A 27,730-nucleotide genomic window follows, 5' to 3' on the forward strand; every position below is an offset into this window, starting at 1 on the left:
GCAGACTATTAATTCGTAGAGTACAACTGTATTTATAGCGGGAAGTATTTTTTGTAAAATAGCTTAGACTTCCCCACTTCAGGTATCCCTCCCAAGAATACCTTAGCCAAATACGTTTGTTTAACATAGTCAAGGAAAAGTTTAGTTAGTTATTTACTAAAGTCAGTTTCATATTTTTACCATAATTCGTACATTAACATAATTCATAATTATCAGTGTTATCTAGCCTATGTACTTAATTAATTTGGAAGGGGTTAATTTGTGAACAGAACGCCTCATTGAGTTTTAAACAGATTTTGAAAATGATAATGTAATTTGTAAAAAGTATACTCTGAAGTTGCACTAACAATAAAATCAGCTCAAAATATGGTAGGGGATTTTCCCCAGTGTTTTCTAGAGACCTGCTTCACCGGTTCACATTTTTATAACCCTCGAAATTTTGGTATATCGATATAGACTACACACATTCTACAAACATGACATAACTTTCATGGCATAAACTTATAGGCCTACTTACACAGATTTGATTTCAGACAAATCTTGATTTTACCCAAGGGTAGAAGTATTAGAGATGTATAGTTCAAATCAAATCTACAGATTTCCTGAATACGAAGATCCGTTACGGTAGGAAAAAACAACATTTAAAATTGAAACAGTATGCGGGCAAACACCGACGATCAATATTTAAGTAAACTACTTGTAACATAAAAACGTCAATGACAGTTTGAAACCAGCTGTTAGTTAAAACAGCACTGAAACGACTTTAAAAATTATTAGCGTCGGCTGCTAGACTAAAAAAATTAAACTTAAAAAAATGAAATCATGGCATTGACATTCCCTTCCTTAGAAAATTATATTTATTTCAACACAAAAATCACGAAATCGCGAAAGTGGTTGATTCAGAATCCTGAAATGAAAAAAAAACTCTGTCACGTTTAAAAATATAATATATCACAATTAATTGCACACTCTAGTGGAAATCGATGAAACCCACCCATATGAATTCTTGCTTATCCGTTTACTTTTCCACTCTTTGCGTTTTTGTACATGCCAAGTCAAGTCTTAAAACATTACATTTAAAACAATTGTATTAAATCTTCCACAAATTACAAGAAACAGTGACTCATCCATTTTCCCCGATTCCGAATATTTGTGCGCAATCTTGGCGACTTATGTTCAATCTCCAGCATTTTGGAGGTGTTCGCAATTCAGACACACCCGTTCCCATAGTCCGATTATGCTGGTTCACGAACTCGTTCTAATAAACTTAGGCTTACACGTTTGTAACAAATCTCATCAAACTCGCAGCGTTGTTGCCCGAGTTACCGCGCTCACGGTCACATATACAGGGTGTATTTATAAAGTCCCGCATGGGCTTAATATTTTCAAAACGGCAATAGATAAATCAATAAGATTTGGTACATAAACACCACATCTAAAAACAACGTTTTAAAGACTGTCAGTTTTCTGTCATATAATGGAGACATCCCGCAAGGAGTCAGAAGGAAATCTTAAAAAAGAGCATAGGTTGATATTTACAGATAACCGTAGGCATATTCTACAACTTAGTAAAACGTTATTTTTTGTATTAAAGCCATTTTTCATTTAGGACACAAATGATTTTTCTTTTTGCTTTAATTATTTGTTGTGCTCTTGGTCTTTAATGTTTACCAGGTTTTTAATGATTTATTTGTTGCCAAAAACAATTTAAGAAAATATATTTAATTATTTACTTACATTATTTTTTTACGTAGTTAAAATGACTAAGTATTTGATTTGATAATTTGAATTATTATCAACATATTTTTCAACCTTTTCCCATATAAGAAGGTGTCCAAACACTACCAAATAGGTAAAGGTACTACAGTAGCAAAATGTGTATTTATAAAAAGAAACAAAAATAAGAAACGAAACACACAAATTTAAAGTGCGTAACACAAAAAATTTATCTTTATGCTTTTTTCTTCTTTTTGTGCTCTTGATTTTGATTTTGATATATTTTATTGTTTTAAATTATATTGTAAATGAAGTTTGTACCGGTACTGTATAAATTCCTTGACACTTTGTAGAATATTAAATTGTTATTCAGTTATATTTTTGTATTTTCTTTCCATAATTAAAATGTATAGGCCTATTAGACGATTTAGTACTCATTGTGTGTATTTATTTCTCAATTTAAGTACCTGTCTTCCAAACTTTGTTACAAAATCCTAAATTTGTGTTAGCGAATTTCCCCTATAGGGAATTAGCTATTACCGTAGTACTCATGGTAAGACCTGGACCCGGGACCGATTTACTTTTTCGTTTTGAGGTCCCTAGATGCCAAAAACACCATCCGTTCAAATTCATAAATTTCATGAAATTTGGTACAAGCGTGTAAACCTACGTTTATTCGAACGAGTTCGCGAACCAGCATGATCGAACCAAGGGAACGGGGGTTTATGGGGGTTTTTTATGGGGTAAAAATTGGGTTTTCCCATTTTTGACACTAAAAACTTAAAATTTAGCAATTTCTTTATAAACCATTTTGTAGAGCTTAAAAAACAAATAATTTAGTATATTGAAGCGTTAATTATGCGCCTAATTGTTACGGAGAAAATTCCAAAAATCTGTAAATTTAAAATTTCCATGTTATACTTAGAATAAGTAAACTGTTGTAGTTTGCTTGTTTATATACATATTTTAATCAAATTTGGAAAATGCATTCATTTCATACTAAACTATTATCATTTTACAAAAAAAAAACACCTTTTTACCCTCCCTGTTGCAGCAAACCTAAGTACTCGTTATACTTTGATGGTTCAAAACTGGACCCAGCTGTTCCTGATCATTGGGCTTTAAATAAATGGTCCTGGCTAATGAAACAGCTGATCTTAGTCAGTAACAAAGCTACACAGATCATCTCACACCATTCTACACTCATATTTGGGTTAAAATACGCACCTAGGTGGCGTCCCCATATCAATTGATATTGATATTGATATATATTGAACTAATGTTATTTAAATAGGGAATAAATGTGATATTTTTACAGAGACTTTTTAGCGTAAATCCAATCAGGCAAGTGGAAATTCGCTTAGTCTGCAGGTTTGCTGTGTCGGGGGTATTTTTAATACCTATTATAAAATACCAAAATTGGGCATTTTTAAAAGGTTTTCATTGGCACTTTGTGATACATTAATTGAAGTATATACGAATGTTACTATCGGTTAAGTGATGTAATACAAGTTTACAGCTCAACATTTCAAATTTTGATTACATATTAAAAATTTGAACTCACGTATATTTTCCCCTTAGTAATTATGAAACATAATTTTGCAAACTTCAGTAGCAAAAAGGTTTTCTAAACATATACATCTTATAACAAAACTAATTTATTGGTATATCAACACTGATTGCAAGTCCTCTTCTCGATTTAAAGTGATTCTGATATTTTGATTATACTTTCATTATATTTTGACTCTATTCCAGTGATATGAAACTAGCCTAGGCTGTTTCTGAATTAAGGTACTTTTTGGCATAACCTTTAGAATAGTATCATTTACATATTTGTAATTACTAACAATTAATTATTTCGATAAGTTTAAGGGATTAATCCCCTAAAAGATATCATTATGTTTATTCTTATTTAATAATCTGTTTCTAATTTTCAAATTATTAATTAAATCGGGGCCAAACCTAAAGCAATGCGATTCATTTTTAATACATTTAGAAATGATTATATTTTTAACAAATGTGTTGCTTAACAATTACCATAGGGTGTAAGGTAAGTTTACTGATGTTGATAAGTATAACTACCATTTAATGCAACAGAAAAAATGTATACTTTACGCATTATCGTTGGTTATGAATTAAGTACCGGTATAAAAGAATCATTTTTTAAAGTCAATCTTTGCTCGCATTATTTAGTTGTCTTAGAAGTTTATACACATCTAAATCTACTGATTGATATTCCACCACAGCGTCTGCAATTTTCTTCTGTGGAAAAGCTGTTGTCCAAGTGACAATAATAATGAACGAGCGGCCGACCCTCAGAACAATGGACTGAGGAGGACGGGCAGCAGGTAGGCTGCCGAGCAGCCCAGCCCTACTAGGGGTAGCGTTTCAGGGGGGGACGATTCCGGGGTGTACATAGGGGATACCTTGCCGGGGAAGACCTTTCCGTTTCTACTTGTTTGAATTAAAATTAATAACATAATTAGTTCATATCAACTAGATTTTGATAAATTACTTGTCAAGCCCTTGGGGGGGAACGATTCCGGTCGCGGACATAGATTTTATACCAGCTGGTTGTCTGGTTTCGTGACGTCACGTTTAGCCTGGGGGGTGATGTTTCCGGGGGCGACCATTCCGGCGACCCAACAAGACAAGCTTGATTGTGAAGATGAAGATGAAGACAATATATCTATCAGCGGAGGAGATTGATCACCACTGGTCCGGAAGGTGTATTGTTCTTCTGCTCCAGGACTTGCACCTTCTGACTGTAGTATTTCTCGAAGAACCAATTTTGGATCTGACGCATGCGATGAAATTAAAATAGATCGAGGAAGAGACTTTGAAGATGAAGAAACTACTTTCGAGGGTCTAGTGGGAATTCTAAGGTAAGCCATGATAGCAAATGAAACAGTGAATAGTAACTGGAGCTGACTCAGCTAGCTAGGACTACTTCAGACCATTGAATGATGATTGCCTGCGAAGCAAACCTCCTTTTATAGCAAAACTCAAGTGGAGGGGGGAAGCTTGTGGGTGGAGGGGGGAAGCTTGTGGTTGGAGGGGAAATGTTGTGTCCGTTGGTGTTAACTTAAAAGAACTGTTCTCGGTTCCCAATAATGTACTATAAGGAAGCTTTCTAAGTCCTGTAAGTAGGTCAAGGTCATTTAAAAATATTGCCAAAAGGAGAGATGGAGCAAAAATTGGCTCCATCTCTCCTTTTGTTGTAATAGGAGAACTTAGTGTTTGTTATGTATTTTAAGGGAAGCTTTCTAAGTCCTGTAAGTAGGTCAAGGTCATTTCAAAATAATGCCAAAAGGAGAGATGGAGCAAAAATAAGCTCCATCTCTCCTTTTGTTGTAGTGGGGGAACTTAGTGTTTGTTTTATTTTCGTGTTTGTGTGTAAGTCTGAATTGGCTAAAGACCAATGTATCAGTCTTTTTGATCAGAGGCAGCGCAGCCAAAGGACTGTCCTCATGGTATTGATCAAAGACTCATTAGCAATAGCCGGAGCAGCGCAGTCAACGAACTGTCCCCTTAAAAAGGTGTGAATGTCATCTATCTCATTTTGTTGTAGTGGGGGAACTTAGTGTTTGTTTTATTTTCATGTTTGTGTGTAAGTCTGAATTGGCTAAAGACCAATGTATCAGTCTTTTTGATCAGAGGCAGCGCAGCCAAAGGACTGTCCTCATGGTATTGATCAAAGACTCATTAGCAATAGCCGGAGCAGCGCAGTCAACGAACTGTCCCCATAAAAATGTGTGTATGTCAAAGAGAACTCTATGTCATGAATTTACTATTGGTTTCATGTTTTTGTTTTGTGTGAACGTTTTCAACTTACTAATGTCACTTAGAACTTTGTAACATACAATGATCAACTCAAATTGAAAATAAAATTACTAATAGGGACTTTATTATTTTGATACCTGAAATAGAACAACACATAATTAAGAAATACAACACCCTTACCAAAGATACAAATACGCAAAACACCCTCTAACTACAAGCCAACAAATACTACAATCAACATGCTTCTAAAATAACTACTAAGTGACAAGAACCTTAGGTTAGAGTGGTACCAACTCTAAACTAAGGGTCTCGTCTTTAGCCAGTTTGCCCATCCGGTCAGCTTCACCGGTTGTGCAAGACTGACAATCATCCGTCTGCTCGCAGCCCTTTTATACGCTCGGGTTGAGTGGTGGGGGTAGAACAACGCTGCACCTGCTTATGTAAATTAACTAGCGATAGTAGGTCCCTAGCTAGAATATATGCCCGGTCGGATTCAAACATATACAAGGCAGATCCATTACTACCGTTTTTATATTTTTTCCAAGATATTTTCAAAGTCCTGTAAGTAGGTCAAGGTCATTTAAAATAATACCAAAAGAAGAGATGGAGCAAACATGCTCTATCTCTCCTTCTGTTGTAGTGAGGAAAGAGTCTGTGTTTAGGTATAACAACAAAAGCTTAAAATTTAATTTAACCAAATGCAGAATAGTATGCAGGCCGTTGGACCTCTCAACTAATTACAAAATGGTCAACTTAAATTTTAAAATATAGAATATTTACAGTCACAAGAAAGTGTTCATTGTTAGCTGACATAAGTTAACTACCAATGACAACGAAAAGTTTAAAATTTAATTTAACCAAATGCAGAATAGTATGCAGGCCGTTGGACCTCTCAACTAATTACAAAGTGGTCAACTTAAATTTTAAATATAGAATATTTACTGTCACAAGAAAGTTTTCATTGTTAGCTGACATAAGTAAACTACCAATGACAACGAAAAGTTTAAAATTTATTTTAACCAAATGCAGAATAGTATGCAGGCCGTTGAACCTCTCAACTAATTACAAAGTGGTCAACTTAAATTTTAAATATAGAATATTTACTGTCACAAGAAAGTTTTCATTGTTAGCTGACATAAGTAAACTACCAATGACATCGAAAAGTTAAAAAATTTAATTTAACCAAATGCAGAATAGTATGCAGGCCGTTGGACCTCTCAACTAATTACAAAGTGGTCAACTTAAATTTTAAAGATAGAATATTTATAGTCACAAGAAAGTTTTCATTGTTAGCTGACATAAGTAAACTACCAATGACAACAAAAGTTTAAAACTTAATTTAACCAAATGCAGAATAGGATGCAGGCCGTTGGACCTCTCAACTAATTACAAAATGGTCAACTTAAATTTTAAACATAGAATATTTACAGTCACAAGAAAGTGTTATTGTTAGCTGACATAAGTAAACTACCAATGACAACAAAGATTTAAAATTTAATCTAACCAAATGCAGAATAGTATGCAGGCCGTTGGACCTCTCAACTAATTACAAAATGGTCAACTTAAATTTTAAATATAGAATATTTACAGTCACAAGAAAGGGTTCATTGTTAGCTGACATAAGTAAACTACCAATGACAACGAAAAGTTTAAAATTTAATTTAACCAAATGCAGAATAGTATGCAGGCCGTTGGACCTCTCAACTAATTACAAAGTGGTCAACTTAAATTTTAAAGATAGAATATTTATAGTCACAAGAAAGTTTTCATTGTTAGCTGACATAAGTAAACTACCAATGACAACGAAAAGTTTAAAATTTAATTTAACCAAATGCAGAATAGTATGCAGGCCATTGGACCTCTCAACTAATTACAAAATGGTCAACTTAAATTTTAAATATAGAATCTTTACAGTCACAAGAAAGGGTTCATTGTTAGCTGACATAAGTAAACTACCAATGACAACGAAAAGTTTAAAATTTAATTTAACCAAATGCAGAATAGTATGCAGGCCGTTGGACCTCTCAACTAATTACAAAATGGTCAATTTAAATTTTAAATATAGAATATTTACAGTCACAAGAAAGGGTTCATTGTTAGCTGACATAAGTAAACTACCAATGACAACGAAAAGTTTAAAATTTAATTTAACCAAATGCAGAATAGTATGCAGGCCGTTGGACCTCTCAACTAATTACAAAGTGGTCAACTTAAATTTTAAAGATAGAATATTTATAGTCACAAGAAAGTTTTCATTGTTAGCTAACATAAGTAAACTACCAATGACAACGAAAAGTTTAAAATTTAATTTAACCAAATGCAGAATAGTATGCAGGCCATTGGACCTCTCAACTAATTACAAAATGGTCAACTTAAATTTTAAATATAGAATCTTTACAGTCACAAGAAAGGGTTCATTGTTAGCTGACATAAGTAAACTACCAATGACAACGAAAAGTTTAAAATTTAATTTAACCAAATGCAGAATAGTATGTAGGCCGTTGGACCTCTCAACTAATTACAAAATGGTCAACTTAAATTTTAAATATAGAATATTTACAGTCACAAGAAAGTGTTATTGTTAGCTGACATAAGTAAACTACCAATGACAACAAAGGTTTAAAATTTAATTTAACCAAATGCAGAATAGTATGCAGGCCGTTGGACCTCTCAACTAATTACAAAATGGTCAACTTAAATTTTAATTATAGAATATTTACAGTCACAAGAAAGTGTTCATTGTTAGCTAACATAGGTAAACTACCAATGACAACAAAAGTTTAAAATGTAATCTAACCAAATGCAGAATAGTATGCAGGCCGTTGGACCTCTCAACTAATTACAAAATGGTCAACTTAAATTTTAAATATAGAATATTTACAGTCACAAGAAAGGGTTCATTGTTAGCTGACATAAGTAAACTACCAATGACAACGAAAAGTTTAAAATTTAATTTAACCAAATGCAGAATAGTATGCAGGCCGTTGGACCTCTCAACTAATTACAAAGTGGTCAACTTAAATTTTAAAGATAGAATATTTATAGTCACAAGAAAGTTTTCATTGTTAGCTGACATAAGTAAACTACCAATGACAACAAAAGTTTAAAACTTAATTTAACCAAATGCAGAATAGTATGCAGGCCGTTGGACCTCTCAACTAATTACAAAATGGTCAACTTAAATTTTAAATATAGAATATTTACAGTCTCAAAAGAGTGTTCATTTTAATGGGGGACTTCTTTATCCTTTGTTAGCTGAAATATCACATGATTAGAAAAAATACAACACTCTGCGCAATTCAAGTACCAAAGACACGATGCACTCCATAAAGTAAAACCATCTAAGATACAAGCTAAAAAAAACAACATGCAGCACATGCTATTTGACTAAAACATTAAGTTAGATTGGCCAAATCTAACGAAAGGTTTTAATCAAAAGTCAGTCAGTCTACACTCAACCAGTCAGCTGTGCCAGTTGGGTGAGACTGACTACAGTCCGTTCGCTGCCACTACTTTTATCCGCGAGCCAGTTGGGAGGGGGCCGGTCGGGAGGTTTACCCTGCTTCGCGGGTAAATTTCCCTACTGTCGGGTAATTCTACCTACTAAGTAAGGAAGTCTCCAAACCTCCAACATCACATCATTCAGTGTCGAACCTTCAACGAAGACTGTTCACATATGCTAGCTCTGTTCTGATGTTAACTATGGATAAGCCAAGTACAATCACACAAGATAAACTAAAGAGAATAAAAGAAAATTTAAAGAAATCTACTACTTCTAAAACTAGCAATTTTCGCAAGTCAATGTCACTACGTCTAAAGTTTCAGAAGCAAATTAAATTACCACTACATTGGAATGCATCAGGATCAAATTATTCTAATCAATTATCACCCGAAGCCATATGTCAAGAAATGAAGCTTCCTCAAATAGTAAGTCCAATAGAAACAGAAAAAGTAGCATTTAAATATCTGTTACAAAACAAACATTATCAATTAGTAGAACAAAGACAAAACGAAAATGGTAAAACATTTATTTTCTTTTATGACAACAAGTTTTTAGAGGTTTGCTTTCCGACACAATTAAACGTATCAAATCCTCCTGACGTTGAAGATGGAAAGCTAATTTATTTGATTCACACAAGTCAGGACACATGGAATTGGGTATAATTTACGTACAAAAGGTATCAGTCTTTCTAAAGACTCCATTATATAAACATATTTTGACCACAAAGGTTAATCTGTCAAACTATTTAACAAAATATAAACATGGTCTCCAAAACCCGTAATATACTACTACTACTAATTTTTCTAAAGATATATAAACAATATTTAATTTTACGTTATTTTTTTAGGACCTCTAACATAAGATAAGAATTATATTTGGTTTTACATTAGACCTACCTCATTTGTGGGTACAAGATAAAGCTGCTATATCACATAGTTCCAAAACACACGCGAGCACACGATACAGCTAACGGTAGACACAGCACCGTACAGATAGCAACACTCCGCCACTACGTCCAAACGCGAACTGTGTGGATACGATCCAAATCTGGGTACAGCTCCGCGAAGGTTGAGTAACAAGGCCGGGCGTGGCCGCGACCCTGACCAAACTTTCCTCCGTCCAACTAACCCAATTCCGCGGCGAGCAGTGAGTCACCCATGCCGCAACGCGCCGCGCCCCGCTGACCTTACTAGAATACTACACAGTACTGTTGACTATGAATTTAACTAAATCCATGATTTAATTGTATAAACTGTGTTTCGCTCGTTAAACAATTAAAACAGTACCCACATACGTCACAAGTGACGTACGACCAAAACCACCTGCTCTTACGTAATTTCCTCCGAATGCCCTTTAAAATAATTAACTTTGTAACATCTGCTAACATCTGCCCGACAGCTGTTGGCGGTCAACTGTTACGTTGACACTACTACAGATGTTAATTAATAGCCCATACACCTAATGGCAACTAAGGGACCTACAGTTTATAGTGGAATTCGGACCACATTTTTGCCTTGTTAATAATTAATTGGTCTAATTATCAGGACAGTACTGAGGATAGTCGTACACTTTACAAAATATGAACCTCTTCCATTCCTTAACAAAAAATAAATTACGTTATTTTGTTACCCAGAGACCTTGTTCCGTTAGAAAAATTAACCTTCCCTATCAAATTCTTGCTTTTGTTTGGATTTTGTCCATGTAAACATTTTAATTTTTTTGATAAAACACTTAACAATCGACTTCATAGCAATAACGTCATCTAGGCTGTTTATTTTATGTATTCCTTTGTACATAATTCCCTCCTTATGATGTCACATTCTTTAGAAAACCAGTTTGAAACTTTGGTAACATAATATATTTGGTTAGTGGTTCAGGAAGAGTAATGATGTATTATGTGAATAATTTTCATATTTTTCATGAGAGCTTAAATAATATAGGTATGAAAATGTTACCTTAGTATTATACCATAGAAAAAGGGGTCACTCTTATTTAGTATACTAGTGCTGTCGCCACACCTTACAATGAGACTAGAGCATGCAGCAACGTGATATTTTTAACCCACTGTAAAAAATATGCGTTATAACAACATATTAGTTGTTATTAGAATATACTTAATAATGTTTGTAACTGTTGTTCACTGATATTTACTGTATTATATTTTGTTGTCGAAGAGATAATGTGATTTGACAAATGGAAAGAAAGTTTGAAGAATAAAAACGGCATGAAAACCAAAATACACATAACATAATAATTAAAAATGACAAAATAGACTTAATTTTAGATCTTTTAGGATTTCGGGTGATATTTTTAAGTAAAAATAAAAATATTTCAAGGTTTCCAATAAGTATCTGGAGTTAAATCTGTCACAGTAAAACGGATTATAAAAATAGCATGAATTAATTGCCATAGACACTAAGACCAGATGTTGTGTTTGCTTCCTTCGCAAGTAAACCTTCTACAGAAGAGTTGTAGATTGCACAATGTGGACATTGTAGACAGTTTTACGGACGCAGTCGTGTTTCTCTCTCCAGACTCAACGACGTGGTTGTGTGTTCAACACAAACTAATCCATCACTTGTAAAAATAACAAACACGTTTGTTGTGCAAACCGATTTATATATCAAAATGTACGTTTAAATTAGATAAAATATACTCAAATGTTTGCTTTAAAAACCCAAAGGGTTAAGAATAAAAGTTTGATTTAAAGGGGAAGTATTTTGTACCGCTTAATGAAAAATTAAATTACATATCTAGAAAAATTTTAGAATTGCAGATTCATTAATCTGAATGTCACACTTCGGAATGCTCGCCTTGACTACTTCCTTCACTATTTCCTACGTGGTAGACCTGTTTCCCACCCTTCCTATAACATTTTTATATTACAAATACAACTGTCACAAAGGATTTCCACACTCCGCACTGTTCACCTTTACCACTTCCTTCACCACTCCCTACGTCGTGGACCTGTTTCCCTCCCTTCGCGTAGCATTTTAGTATAAAAATATACTAACATCTTTGACTATTTAATAGTCAATGCCAACATTAAATTGAACAATGTAAAAAGCTGCTTAGTACTATATATATATATATATATATATATATATATATAATAAATACAGAACACAAATTGTATATAACTGCCGACTAATATTGTAAAGTTCTATTTATTATTCTGAAAGTTGTGAAATTGTAATGGCATATATTCATAGACGTCAAACTGTTTACTCCATGAATGAAAGAGCTTATAGGAAAAGTAGTTCTCTTTGTCTTAAGTAGACAACGAAATTGTTGGTCGCAAAAAGTAAGCAAATAAAAAGAAGAAGAAGGTAGCTTCTAATGTTATTCTTATAGGACAAATTAAAACATGTATTTTTAGGGTTTCATAAATACTTCTGAACGGAATCGTCTATAATTTTAATGGTGTCTCCCTAGTGATGACATAACTATTTGTGCAAAATTTGAACGCTATAAGTGCAACGGTTTTTTCAGTTTTTGATGCTAACACACAGAGGCACAGAGTAACAAAACACAGAAAAACAGACAAGCGGACAACTAATAATCTCCGACTCCGCTCTACACGATATATATAACTTTCATCCTATTTTATAAACTTTCTAGGAAACAAATAACTAAACAATGTATTTCAAATGGTATGGAAAACATTACCTAATTTTGAATTATTCCTTTCAATCCTCTTGAAGTAAAAAACCATAACAAATAATCAATTGCCTTTTAAGTCAATGATGTTATAAACTATCTTAGTTAAACTATCTTATAAACTATCTTATCTAAGTTATCATATTCTTTTACAGTGAGTATAATTTGAATAACAACCCCCATCATACAAAGTGGGGGCCTCTAAAATATATATTTTACATTTGATGGATTTTAGCAACTGGTAACACAATATGATAGTGAAAGTGATCTATACGATCAAGGTATTGAAACGTACTATAGACCTGTCAATGTATTTTTGTCATAGTTGTGTCCAAGTATTGTGCTATAGACGTGTCGCAGTTGTGCCTCAGTTGAGTCCAAGTATTGTGCTATAGACGTGTCGCAGTTGTGCCTCAGCTGAGTCCAAGTATTGTACATGTACAGGGTGCGCGCGTCGCAGCCCTTAAGCCTTGGTTTCCTAGACCACGCCGGACGAATCACGCCGGACAGAGAGCGTGATTACGTCATCGCGCCAGAATCTAAAGTATAGCCGGCAATGAGGGTGGTTTCCTACACGACGTGGGCGCGGACGCGGCGGCGCCTGTCCGACGCGACAACCCGACGCACCACGCCGGAGATATCTTTCAGTTGATTTCAGCGCGGTGCGCCAACCACAAGTCAGCGTTATTTGGTTTTTGGTTGGTCATATTGAGCAAGTTTACTTAATTAAGTTATTAGTGGAACTTGAGATGGAGTCAAAGGTGTTCACTTCAGAACAAGATGATGCACTCATCGATTTGGTGCGAGAAAATCCTGTAATTTTTGACTTATCTCAAAAAAACTACAAAGATGTTCTTGTGAAGAAAAATGTTTGGAAGAAAATTTCAACTGAGCTTGGGAAAAACGGTAAGTTTTTGTAATTATAATTTTAAACTTATTTAAAATTGTATTAATGGAATAACTTTACAGCCAACATGTTATGCATTTGGGGGTAATATTCATTATAAATAATAAACTAATATTTTTTTCCAATATTATACGTATATTGAATAAATAACCAACATAAATACATTGTATTATTCCATACAAAATATTCGTCCTACATTCAAAAAATTTAAAATTGAAGGGTTATTTAAGTTTCTTGGCTATTTATTGTGCAAGACGCACACGGTCCATCTGCCAATCTACTGCACCATTTGCACTACAGAAGTAGTTTTTGAAAGCTTCTCTGACTTCATAGGCTGGATTGGGGGCTCTTCCTCTGATTGGTTGCAGTGGTAAAAGATTTTCTGTGGGAAGGGATAGAGCTACATCATCTCCTTCTCTTGGACACGGGATATTGGCTGACCTCATAAGGTTGTGCAGAATACAAGCCGCCAGTACTAGATGATCTACATCACTGGGATGTAAAGCGATAGGCGTAAAAAACACTCTAAAGTACTGACACATTATTCCGAATGCATTTTCACTGCAACGGCGAGCTCTACTATGTCGATAATTATAAACCGCCTTCTCTTCATCTACACCGGATTGTTCCTTGGGGTATGGGCGCATAAACCTTGTTGTTAGTTTGAATGCCTCATCGCCTAGAAGTACGTGAGGAATACCAAGGGTAGTTCCTGGCAGTGGGGCGGGGTCTGGGAAAGGAAAAGTATCATTAATCACGGATTTACCCAACTCAGATTTTGGGAAAATACCTGCATCTCCCTCTTTTCCGTAGTTTCCAACATCAACAGTCAAAAATTTGTAGTTATGATCAACTGAAACGAACAGCACAATAGAAAAGAAATCCTTGAAATTATGGAACAGTGATCCAGAGTTTGCAGGGCACTTGATTCGAACATGTTTACCATCAACTGCACCGCAACAGTTGGGATAATTCCATCGAAGGCCGAATCCTCTGGCTGTATCTTTAAGCATCTGTTTGTTAGGGACTGGAAGTGCTTTGTCCATCAATCTTTGGCATATTGATTTCACTGTTTTTTTTATAATAACTCCTATCCATGAATGCGAAATCCTAAATTGAAAGGCTAGAGATCTGAAGCTTTCACCAGTGGCCATGTACCTAAAACAGTTAATATCATTGTAATATTTTTAGAAAAGATAGAGTATTTAATATTCAATTAACATTTTTAATTGTGTGTTTGATTTATCACAAGTACATAGCACGGTTCGGTTTACGCTCTCGACATCGGCATTATGCTTTTTACAGGTTGTGTTTTATTTCAGAGGAGGACTGTCGCACGAGATGGAAAACCATCAGAGACACATATAGAAGAAACATGAATCGTCTTAAAGAGAAAACAAAAACAGGATCTCCTGCATTCCAGAAATCCAAATATATTAATAAAAACTTAAACTTCCTGGAGAAATGTACGAAGAAAAGAAAGTAAGAAAACTGTCTTTAATTAGCATTACGATTATGTTTGTTCTTTGTAAATATTATAGAATAAGTTAGTTTTCTCTGCAGCAATAATACTTAACTAAATGTTCTACAGGGTGTCCAGTAAGTAAAGTGCCAAACTCTGGGAATGGTTCTATGGATCAAAATAAAGAGTAAATAAGAATATTCTTTTTCCAAAAACACCTTATTAATGAGATATCCGCCATTTTGTATTTTTTCCATAAACATTTCATGCATTCAAAACTGTCTAAGGTATCATTATGAAATTTGGTTTCGTGTCTGAGGTAGTAATAAAATAATTAATGTTTAAAAAAATATTTAAAATTTTTGTTCAAACGACGGCCATTTTAATTTTTCTAACTTAAGCTACTATCAGTTATATTAGGCGGATTGCATGCTTATTCCAGATGCAGGTTTGCTGCGGCGAGTTATTGCTGATTTATTAACGTTTCTTTTTTATATGTGATTTATTGATGTATTTTTTTCAGCGTGGTAACAAGCCTGTCCAGTGCGTCTTCTTCGACAAGTCAAGTCGAAGTTGTCAATACCTCTAATCAAGGAGAGAAACCGGAAACCAACGCTTCAAGCTCTCAAGAGAACCAGGCAACCGACGCTTCAGTAATCAGCCATCACGAAGACACAGTGATGAATGAAGAAGGGTTTGCAGAAGATGTACTCTTTAGACGTAACTCCTTTGATTTAGATAATGATGATGATATAGATGAAGCTTTTGACGCAGAAAACGTAGCCAAAGGTGTTAATAAAGGTAAGAAGAAAAATGTAAGAGAAAAGGTACTTGACGAGATAAAGATTGGACGGCTGGAACGGTCAAAACTATTGAGTAACTTGTTGTCAAATGAAACTAAGCCCCCACAGAAAGACCATCCTGTTGATATGTTTTTCCTGAGTATGGCAGAGGTCGTGAAGCAGTTTCCCCCTCATATCATTACAGAAGCTCGACTAAAGGTTTGTCAGGTGGTGAGTGAGTTGGAATTGAAAGCCATGCAAGAAAATACTAGGCCTGCCGAAAACGTGATTACAGTTACCTCTAGGTCTGTAACACCTAATTTAACAGTCCATACATTGAGTTCTGGGGATTCAGCAGATGTGGTGTTGCCACCCACATTTCCAACAAACCCTAATCAGAGTTATATTTTCGGCCCTGATGACATAGATGCAAACATTCCAAAAACATTCATCAAACTGTAAATCTTGTGATTGTTCATTAATGCAATTAGGACAAATAATTGCTATAGACTTCTTCGTCCAATCTTTGAATGTTTGTCCAGTTACAGTTTTTTAATTATAAAAATTATAGCCTAATTACAAACATAATTACAATAACTATTGTAATAATTTTCCTAAAATAAAAGGTTAATAACGAAAATGTGTATTTATATATTACTCCAATTACTTGGTAATTCCCCACATTTAATTTAGTTAAATTATTTTTCAGCATATGTCTACGAGGTATGTGATGTTGCAATGAAAAATATGTTAAGAAAGAAACAGTGGAATATACTTTCATTTCAGTATAAAATGTAATAAAATTAAGCGTGCTGTGAGCGTGAAAAATGTAGTAAAATTTAAAGGTAACCAACGTATTCGTTTTCTAATATACATAGTAGTTAACACATGATCATATTATACAGTTAACATATTATTGATTATCTATGAATTTATGGAAAATACACCACTAACCTCAGTGTTATACAAAGCTTTTGGGCAGGACTGATGGGATCTGCAACCCTGTTGCTGGGCTCCAATTCAATATCATTCTTTATAACGTTCAAAATTTCATTAAACATTTCTTGCGAAAGTCTAAAATACTCCCTAAATTTGGTTTCGTCGTCTATCAAATGACGTTTGATCAACAATTGGTAACACCCTTCATCAGGTCTTCGTTTAAAGATTGTATGGTGATCTTCTCTTAAGCATAATGCCAACATCAATTCTTCTTCCTCAGCTTCTTCTTCAAGCAACAAAGCTGCAGCCAAAATCTTAGCCATCTCTCCACACGAGGACCACATATCACTACGCTGCATCGCCGGGCCCGCGAATAAATCACGCGCCTAGGAAACCACAACCACGCCCGCGGACAGTGGACATCACGCCCGCGTCAGTGTACACCGCGTCGGACAGGTCGCGCTGGCGTGGTCTAGGAAACCAAGCCTTTAACGCTCAGTAACGCCCGTGCCGTCGTGGTGTTCACTACCCTAGTGCTGTGTTGCTTGTGAGAACCTCTTTGGAAATAGTTTGGAAATGTAAGTAATAAATTGCTTACAAAATCATCTAAAAAAAATGTTATTGTTATTTGGTACCTGTTTAGGTGGATATGTGCATATTATCAAATATAATCAATTATGCTTTTTCGCCTTCTTTATAATATGGGGATCGCTAAATAAACCTTTTAAAATTTAAGCTTTTGTTAAATAATATTTTATATTATTATAAACGTTGCTATTTTCTGTCGAGGTCTTATGTTAAAAAATCAATATTTAAATGAAAAGATAAAGTTACATTTTGCAATGAATTATGCGATTCAAAAACTGGCTAGAAATGTTGTGTAAGTGGTATCAATATCGAGTATTTAATGTGTGTTTACAAATAAATTATTTATTTGTAAAGAGTAAATCAAATTGTACCTTGAACTTAAAACAAACTGTTGTGTTAAGAAGTAAGCCTTAAACTTCAACATTTATATCTTTCAACTTACATAATTTGGATTCTATCATAAATTTTAGATGAACGTTATATACAAAATATTTTTAAATCTTCTAATTTGATTGATTTAGGTTCTAGTTTTCACAACGAAATATATGATTCACGGTGAAAATAAGCACTAAAATGTGTATAAGTTTTATAAAAGTTTGATTTTTATATTTATTACAAAGAAGACATTTTCCTAGAATCGCAGGAATTCACATGCACATTTATTTAAAGTAAACCGTCAATCTGACAGATACTTTCTCCCATTTGCGCCCTTTGCACTGTGAATATTTTTCAAGTTTAAAACATTGTTGTTTATGTGCTGGATTACCCTTTTGATTGTTTTAGACAACAGTAAACACAGAGCTTCACTTATAATTTCTTAATGCTGAATAAAAAACTTAAAAGGAATTTAAAAAAACGGCTCTATACGATTATTTAGCTTACAAATGCTTTTAAAACCTGCAACGGTTAACTTGTATGCATATTCAAACAAACTTTCAGTTCCAAATAACTTTTTTTTTTATTTATTCTCTGTTAGGCCTAGATAGCTTCTTTGGTATTTCAATCTTAAGTCAACCAATATAGCAAAACACACTTAGTTTTCCAAGGTGATAAAGAATCTTATTTGAATCGGGAATCTACCTCCGCAAAGAGCTAATCGATCATTTTAAAATGATAGATTGTACCATCTAACAAATGTGGTAGATAATATGTAAAGTATTGTGTATTGTGCTGAAAAGAAATGAAAGCATTTATTAACAAAATATCAGCAAGCTAAAATCACGTTTAGATCTGATTAGTAATACAGTAGTTTGTAAGATTGTTAAGATTTTACAAAAAAAGAGTAACATGTTTTTTTTTTAAGAACTGATTAAATGTAAACAAGTAATATAAATAGATCATAACGATTAATAAAACATTTAGTTTTTATATTCAAATGGCAGGCAATAGAGAGTATACATAGCTGAGTACTTCTAACAAGATCTTTTACTATGATGCACATTAAGTGGCGAGTCTTGTACAACATAATTATAATATACATTTACCATGTAACCCTGCTGAAACATACCACATACTCTGGCGGTCTTGTTAAAAATAATGATATTTATAAGGAACATCTAAATTTGCTTAATAGTTTTGGTAACATTAAAATATTTACTATCTATAATTTCCTCGAATATCTCTAACGATATTTTTACCTTTACTCCTAAAAATGACAAAATGTTGTTGAAAAACAAAGTAGATCCATGTCAATAGAAAAGAAAATTAAAAGGGCCAAATTCAACATAAAAATTCTAAATCATAAACTTAAATATTGTATTCTAACCTAATAAAAGACGGATTTTCCTCTTGAGCGCATTGTTAAAATATTTGTATAATGAAATGTGTTGTTATTGCATAGCGATGTTCAAATTAACGTATTAACGTATGAAATTTTTATATAGTCAAGCTATTTTATTACATCAAGCCTCTAGGCTTGATGAAATAATTATAAAGGCCATTTTTCTTTTGCCTTGTCAAATACCATTGTTATCATATTTTATTTGATTAGAATTTGATAAATTGATAGATTTACTACCTTTCATAAGGACTGTACTAATAAGAAATGTCATGGTATTGGGGGGGGGGGGGGGTTGGGGGGGTATTGGTCTCATTGCTATTCCGACTGATGTCATTAATTCCTCATAAGCATATTTTATTTATACATTATTTACAGTCCACTAAAGCTCTTACTACTTATATTTTATTAGAATTTATATTTTATATCAACGCAACGCAACGCAGTTATCAAACATTTTGGATATATGATTATGCAAAATTATAATAAAATATAATGCCTCCTTAAATAAACGGGGGGGGGGGGGGGGCTATCACTTTGTAACAATAAAAGTAAAACATAATATAAACAATTTTTGTAGTTGGTCAATCTATATATTAATAGGCAAGTATGTTTCTATAAAACCTTTTTTCTCAGCTCCTGTGTATCGCAGGGGAAATCTCCGCATATTGTTAGAAATATACAGTATGTTCCTGTAGATGTGCAGAATCCCTTTATATATTCAAATAAGCTTAAAAATAAGCACAAAAAATAAATTTATAATAAAAAAAAATTAACATGGGCCCTATGGGTTGACATGTTGGTGACGAAATAACAACGAAATATAAACAGAAAATCAAAACAAATGGAGAAATTCCAATCACATGTTTTATTTACAGTTAGGAAGGAAATAGTCTCTCCATCACATATTTTTGGTCGAGTCTTCGACCACTGGACGACCTCTAGTATATATTAATCTTGCACATACATTTGGAAACATTATTTTTCATATTATTTTTAATTATTATAAAAATCAGAGAACACACGTGGGGCGAAGTTAATATGTTTGATCTTCACTGGATATTATTTATGATTCTTAAAATTAAAGCAATTAATTACTACTAAATTTAGAAGTAGCTGTAAAATAGATAATGATTTAAAGGAAAACGTGTTTTCAATCAAATCATGAAAATCACTTTATCGATAGGTGCAGTTTGTTTCATCAAGATTGACAAGATGGCATTAATTAAACTAAAACGTTTATCGACCAAGCTCTTCTCGTTTGCACAAAATTCCCTTTCAAATTTTCACTCACCTGTAACATATGTATTGATTTTGGTTAATATTCAAATTTTAGACAATATTTCAAACTAATCGTGTACACAAAATAAAACTTAAAAAAATATTGATAATATTTATATTAATTTTATAATCTCAAATGATGACAAAAAAGTGATATATTTGATAAATGGGCTTGAATATGTTTTTATAGAAGATACATATTGTGTGATGTGTAAAATGAAGATTAATAAAAGGGTAAAATTAAATATTTAGTAACATTCATAAACATACCATTGTTGAAAAAAGGGAGACTCTCTACTCCTAGATGTGATGATGTGACAGCTTCAACATTTAGGAACAAATAAATGTTGAATCTGTAAAGACACTACCAACGGCACACGTATAATGCCCTAATACCTCTTTTATTCAATTCCTAACTGCTTTTACTTTTATTAATTCCCGTATTAAAAAAGTCATGATTCCTATGATTTTTATAAATGGTTATAATAATTAATTCCTGAGTAAATTAATTATAAATCGTAACACCTATTTATTCACTAAAACTGGATAGGTACTAAGATTTGTAATGTCTGCAATTAAATACAAAATATGCCTAAATAAATCTTTTGCAGTTCTGGGGCTTTAACAAGAACCAAAATGTATAAGTTAAACGCTATTGAAAATTTAAATCTATCCTTCAAGATGACATGTCAAAATATAGATTGATGAACGATGAAACTATGGGAGAAAATTTAATAACGATAAACGGCTGTTTCAGAAATAACAAAGTTTGTTTTTCCTCGCCAAGTTAGTCTCTCTACTTATTCATTCATGAAAGTAATTTAAAATGAGCTTTTGTGAAAACAGAATCGGCACTTAACATAAGTACTTTATTCCTTTGTTTGATTTGCCTTTACAATATCTTAAAGACTAATTTTAGAGCGACACAATTCGCTGTAAAATATAAATTAGTAATCGCTTTCAAAAGTAAATATAATTTTCTCTTAAAAAACTACGTTGTTAACCTTCATTGTCATTTAACAAGATATTGTTGAAGGATGAATATTTTATCAAACACCAAAAAGGAATCCTAGAAAATCTTTTAGTTTCTAATTTTAACAAACTACAAGCAACATGAAAGCTACTTACATTAATTATTTGTGCAGAAAGACAATCGTAATATTTTAGGATTTTGCCGGTTCCAGGAAATTGAGGTTAGATCCTGGTTTTAGTGGTAATTTCTTTCATTAAGGATAATTTCACAAATTTACTCCACAAAATGTATACATTTATGTTTTAATTAAAAGTTTGATTATACACAGTTTGGTAATGCTAGGTCTACCAAATAATTGATATTAAATTTTATATAATACTTAAATAATACTTAAATTTTATCAAAGTATTTGCAACGAAAACCTGCAAACAATTTTCATAATCTCTTATGCATTGAACATTTTTATCTTTACAATTCCGTAAAGCCTGTACGATAATGATTACTCGGTGAACTTCCTTTACAAAATCTAATAAAAACTCATTTAACATTTGTATTGATACTAAGTATATGATATTTAAAAAACCTGAACTAATTGGCAATAAAACACAAAACAAAAGTAAATGGTTTTAAAGCATGGACCAATTGTTTTTTAGCGTTACTTTAAGAGTTTAGATCAGATTATTTTTTGGTAAGCATTTTGACTTAAATGCGTTTTCATGTTAGGGGTTGTTTATCTTCACTTTCAAATCACAATTTTGCGTGCTTGGTGTAGTTATAATAATCACAATCTACAATTTTAAGTAAAATAGTTCTCTTGAATTGACCCCATTTAACCAAAAACAATAACGCGTCCTCGATTATCACTATATAATCCAGCTAATTATCAGTTAACATTTTAACTTATTTAGTCAACTACATACCTAATTATATCCTAAAATCATTTTTTTTACTGTATGTACTAATTTTCTTGCATTGTTTACAAACATATTGTTCAGTATAGCAAGAAATATTTACTTTTGAATAAAGAGGTAATATATCTTTGACGTCACATTGTTTGGCGTCAGTTTGATAAATTGCACAACATTGTAAAACTTCGAACAACATTTATATTGCCTCTGAATGACTTCTATAGTTAGACATTATATTTCATTCATCAATGAAAAGGAAAAGAAAGGTTTTATATCAACCTGCCTATTTATGACAGTATTCTGTAAAAAAATAATACTTATCTTCCTTATAAAGGTTATTATATTTTTAAATTTTTTAATAACAATATACAGGGTGTTTGGTACTCAGTGTGAAAAATTTTTTTTGGTGTAAGTACAAAGTAAATGCAGTATGATGATGCATATAAAATGTCCCAAGTCTAAAAATTAGCTTCCCAAAGAATTTTTTTATTTTTTTTAAAATTACTATGTTTTTAAACTTAATACAGCTATTTCTCAATTACCTGTGAATGGATTTGAGTAGACAATGTCATTTTCGTGTTCTACAATAAATTTTGAATAAGAATAATACAAAATGAAAGAGGATCAGTTGAAAAAACTCCATCGTAAATAGATTCAAAGATAAAAATTAAGATGTTTGGTAAACATTCAAAAAAACATTGGTCAATTGCATTTGTTCACACCCTGTATACAAGAAAGTGTCGGAATATGTTAAAAACTGCGCCATTTTATAAGCTTTCCAACCATATGCTACACCATTGAGCTTTCTGTCTGCTTATGTACGCTTTCGTGGTTTGAAGACTACAAAGCATGGCGTCTTTATCTTTTAAAACATAGAAAGTCAGCATGTATTAAGCAAAAGTTGTATTTTTGTTTCAGCTTGAACAGTAAAAACAGTAAAAAAGTTCCCTGTTTTCTGGCATTCAAACAACTAAAATAAACAAAAAAATATCTAAACCTCAATAGTGTAGCATATGGTTGGAAAGCTTATAAAATGGAGCAGTTTTTAACATATTCCGACACTTTCCTGTATACAGGGTGTGAACAAATGCAATTGACCAATGTTTTTTGCATTTTTATCAGACATCTTAATTTTTATCTTTGAATCTATTTACGATGGAGTTTTTACAACTGATCCTCTGTCATTTTGTATTATTCTTATTCAAAATTTAATGTAGAACACGAAAATGACATTGTCTACTCAAATCCATTTACAGGTAATTGAGAAATAGCTGTATTAAGTTTAAAAACATAGTTATTTTTGAAAAACATAAAATATTTCTTTGGGAAGCTAATTTTTAGACTTGGGACATTTTATATGCATCATCATACTGCATTTACTTTGTACTTACACCAAAAATTTTTTTTCACACTGAGTACCAAACACCCTGTATATATAATATAATAATATATATACAGGGTGTCCCGGAACTCTCTACCAATATTTTAGGACATTGATTCTGGGTAAGAAACGTACCTAAATATCATATTTAAATTGTCCGGAAGTCCTTAGTTACTCACACAGCCGCCATTTTGTTTTTTTAAGTTATTAATTTTTTCTAAAGAATGGTTAAACATACGAAATGGAAACTTTGCACAAGCATTTATGACAACTAGACAAAGCTACAAAAAAATTATGAAGATTTTTCAAATTCATAAAACAAAATGGCGGTCATTTAAAATTTTCTTTCTTAAATAACTAAAAAACCATTGATTTTACAAAAATTTTAAATGGCCACCATTTTGTTTTATGAATTTGAAAAATCGTGATAATTCTTTGGTAGCTTTGTCTAGTTGTCCTTAATGTTTGTGAAAAGTTTCCATTTCGTATGTTTAACCATTCTTTAGAAAAAAATTAAAAACTGAAGAAAACAAAATGGCGGCTGTGTGAGTAACTAAGGACTTCCGGACAGTTTAAATATGATATTTAGTTATGTTTCTTACCCAGGATCAATGCCCTAAAATATTGGTAGAGAGTTCCGGGACACCCTGTATATAATATAATTATAATATATATATATACAGGGTGTCTCACGAGAGGTGTCTCAAATTGATTACGGAAAAACGGCTTAACGTACAAGGATGAAGTAAAATTATTTCCCGATAAATCGACCCCAAGGAATAACGTAAAAATATTTTTAACTTTTTCCCAATACAGGGTGTGCCAAAAACTGAGGGTCACTAGTTCGAATCTCGGAATTTTCAAATGTCATGTTATACATCATATTAAAGGTATTTGATAGTCAAAACTTTTGGCGAAAACAGAAATAAGTTATCTTTTCCCGTTTCAAAATGGCGGCAGTTTTTTTGGAAAAAATCTATATTTTTTTAATACTCTGTGTTTCCTATACCAATGCATTTATCCCTTCTCCGGTTTAATTTTCTTACTCGTTATGAAATTAGCTTTACTTTGATATGCTACAAGTAACGGTTTTTTGAAATTATAAAAATTCAAAAAAAATTTATTTTTAAAAATTTGCAAATACTCATTTTTCAAAAATTTCAAATAGCAACATATGTCAAGTGGCACAACATTTTATAGGTTTTTTAATGCCTAACAACTTTGTAATTTACACTTACTTCGTATCTCTTTTAGTTTTTGCGTAAATAACAAAAAATCTAATTTTCCTATATCAAATGTATGTTATTTGGGTTTAACACTAAAGGCCCAATTAGATTAAATGTTAAACCACGTCAAACCCAAATTACATTCATTTGATATGGGAAAATTAGGTTTTTTGTTATTTACGCAAAAACTAAAAGAGATACGAAGTAAGTGTAAATTACGAAGTTGTTAGGAATTAAAAGCCCTATAAAATGATGTGCCACTTGACATATGTTGCTATTTGAAATTTTTGAAAAATGAGCATTTGCAAATTTTCAAAAATAATTTTTTTTGGAATTTTTTAAAGCTAATTTCATAACGAGTAAGAAATTTCAACCGGAGAAGGGATAAATGCATTTGTATAGGAAAAACAGAGTATTAAAAAAATATAGATTTTTTCCAAAAAAAACTGCCGCCATTTTGAAACGGGAAAAGATAACTTATTTCTGTTTTCGCCAAAATGTTTGCCTATCAAATACCTTTAAAATGATGTATAACATGACATATGTTTACATTTGAAAATTCCGAGATTCGAACTAGTGACCCTCAGTTTTTGGCACACCCTGTAGTGGGAAAAAGTTAAAAATATTTTTACGTTATTCCTTGGGGTCGATTTATCGGGAAATAATTTTACTTCATCCTTGTAAGTTAAGCCGTTTTTCCGTAATCAATTTGAGACACCTCTCGTGAGACACCCTGTATATATATATATATATTTTAATATAATTAATATTTTTTTAATTACACTTTAAAATAGTATGATGGATTAAAAACTTTTTATTAATGCCTATTTTCACACATTTGTATACTTCTAATGTATAATATTAACATACATAACTTAGTAAAAGTAAACATTTATTTCATAGTAATATACTGAAAGTAGTAAATATGTGCATTTTATTTAAACTTCAATATTTAAATTTACGTAATTATATATAACGACGATATTTATTTGATCAAGAGAAACTTAATCGGTGTTAAAAAGTCTCAATATTTGATAGCGTTATCCGCTATCAATCTAATCTAATCTCCCCCTAAAAGGCTTTATGGTGCATTCACTTACGGCAAAATATATGATGAGTCAGAAGATAAACATTGGTTTGCATTTAAGTATTATGATGTAGTTCGGGAATTATTTTACCAAGTCAAATGTTAGGCATAGTTGTAATTTTTTTATTTATTTTTTATTTGTCTAAAACTTATAATTCGACTAACATAATACAATCTTAACATATTTTAACCATAGACAGGGTTTTTCAATTCATGAAACCATGTGTTACTGTAACTTTCAGTGTTATTAACTGTTTTTAATTATTTACTATATTTGCGTGGGTAATATGGTACAAGGCTTACTGTGCGTGGGCACTGATACAAACGGCTGAATTATTGGTTTGAAATTCAAACTATTTAACAATAAATGGTCCCAATCCATCAAAGCTACATGTTTAAATATTAAATTTTAGCCACTATTGCAGAAACGCCAAAGTTAATTAAGCAAATATAAAGTATAAAGATAAAGAATGCTCGGTATAAATTTTTTCGGCTCATGTGCACAGTATTTTTTTTAATCCAATCACTGAACTTAAATGCTTTTAAGGAAAATAAACAGTTGTATAAAATACTACCTTAGTATTTAGTTTGTTATTGTGATAACGAATAACTTTTGAAATTAACTCTTTTCTATCTTTAGTCTGAAAACCTCCGATTTAACCCATATTACAAAATTTCTTTCTACTGAGAAAACACTAATTTACAATACAACAATAGCCAAAGCTAACGCGGGACATTAAAGATATTCCTGAAAACCCCAGTAAACTATAATTTTCCTATGAGGAAATTGCTTTCTTTACTCACCAAACTCATTTCCTGCTTTTTTGTTGGGTTATGAAGGATCATTAAAGATCCATTTTCTGCTTCTTTCTTACAGTTTTTGCATTGGAGAAACGTCCGAATGTGAAATTTAGTATTTTACCATCAGAACACTCAGTCGAAACCACTCATGAAATACAGTTAAACAAGGGTTTAGATTTTACAATAGCATACAAAGAGTAGACTTCAAGTATTTTTTGTTTGCTTAATTAAGTCTAAGTAAATAACAGAAGAAAATATAAGTGGTAGCTACCTGTACAAAAAAACGGTAGTATAATTGAAATTTTGTTCGTAAATTGAATGAAAATTAAATAATAGTGTAAATATGTTTAAAAAATGTTTACACAATAAAAAAACCAATATTTGAAACATATGAAATATTACGCAAATCAATTGTTGAGACTATTGGTTTTTATGGAAACCCCGACTGACAATAAATTTAGTGTGGTGGTTCCGCAACGAAGTCTAGGATGCGTTACTTTTTTATAGGGAAATCACCGTAAAAGCCCGGCCTGACAACTGTTGCAGCATAATACTGTTGTCCTGTTGTTCATTCAGTTATTAAAAAAATTAAAAATATATATTTTCTAGTCCAAGCATATGTAATCATTAATTAGTACCTCAACACAGTTGTATTTTTAATCCTAATGGAAATCACTTACAATACATTTTTTCTGCCTATTTTAATCGATTACCTAAAATACTGTACATATTTCCATGAGGCAAAATAACGAAAAGTCTACTCAGTTATTCTGTACTTATTTTTGCAAACATTTTTATTTTGTATCCCCTAATTGACTACAAACAGCACAGTTACATGCCACAAAGGGTTGTTACCCTTAGGCAACCTTTATCAAACGTGCGCTGTATGTAAATGTGTCTCAAATCAGCGACTTGTGCGGTACTTAACTCACTTTAACATGAAGCCCAACATTGCTG

General features: G+C 32.3%; 2 protein-coding genes across 2 annotated transcripts in view; both read left to right on the plus strand.

The window, feature by feature from the left end:
* Window positions 1-13,410: 13,410 nt before the first annotated feature.
* On the plus strand, window positions 13,411-16,274 carry LOC128989152 (uncharacterized). The gene is made up of 3 exons (XM_054411021.1): window positions 13,411-13,567; window positions 14,891-15,050; window positions 15,554-16,274. Exons 1-3 carry the CDS (start codon window positions 13,411-13,413, stop codon window positions 16,272-16,274), a joined length of 1,038 nt encoding a protein of 345 aa, XP_054266996.1.
* A 989-nt stretch (window positions 16,275-17,263) lies between these two features.
* LOC128988980 (calcitonin gene-related peptide type 1 receptor-like) overlaps window positions 17,264-27,730 on the plus strand; it is a 32,289-nt gene continuing 21,822 nt past the window's right edge. Inside the window, exon 1 of the mRNA XM_054410816.1 lies at window positions 17,264-17,329. The gene's annotated coding sequence lies outside the window, so the exon portion shown is untranslated. The remainder of the gene's footprint in view (window positions 17,330-27,730) is intronic.

The sequence above is a fragment of the Macrosteles quadrilineatus genome, unplaced genomic scaffold (genome assembly GCF_028750875.1).
Source record: "Macrosteles quadrilineatus isolate MER2022 unplaced genomic scaffold, UCM_ALF_1.0 Scaffold_3__2_contigs__length_128488019, whole genome shotgun sequence".
NCBI classification, from domain to species: domain Eukaryota; kingdom Metazoa; phylum Arthropoda; class Insecta; order Hemiptera; family Cicadellidae; genus Macrosteles; species Macrosteles quadrilineatus.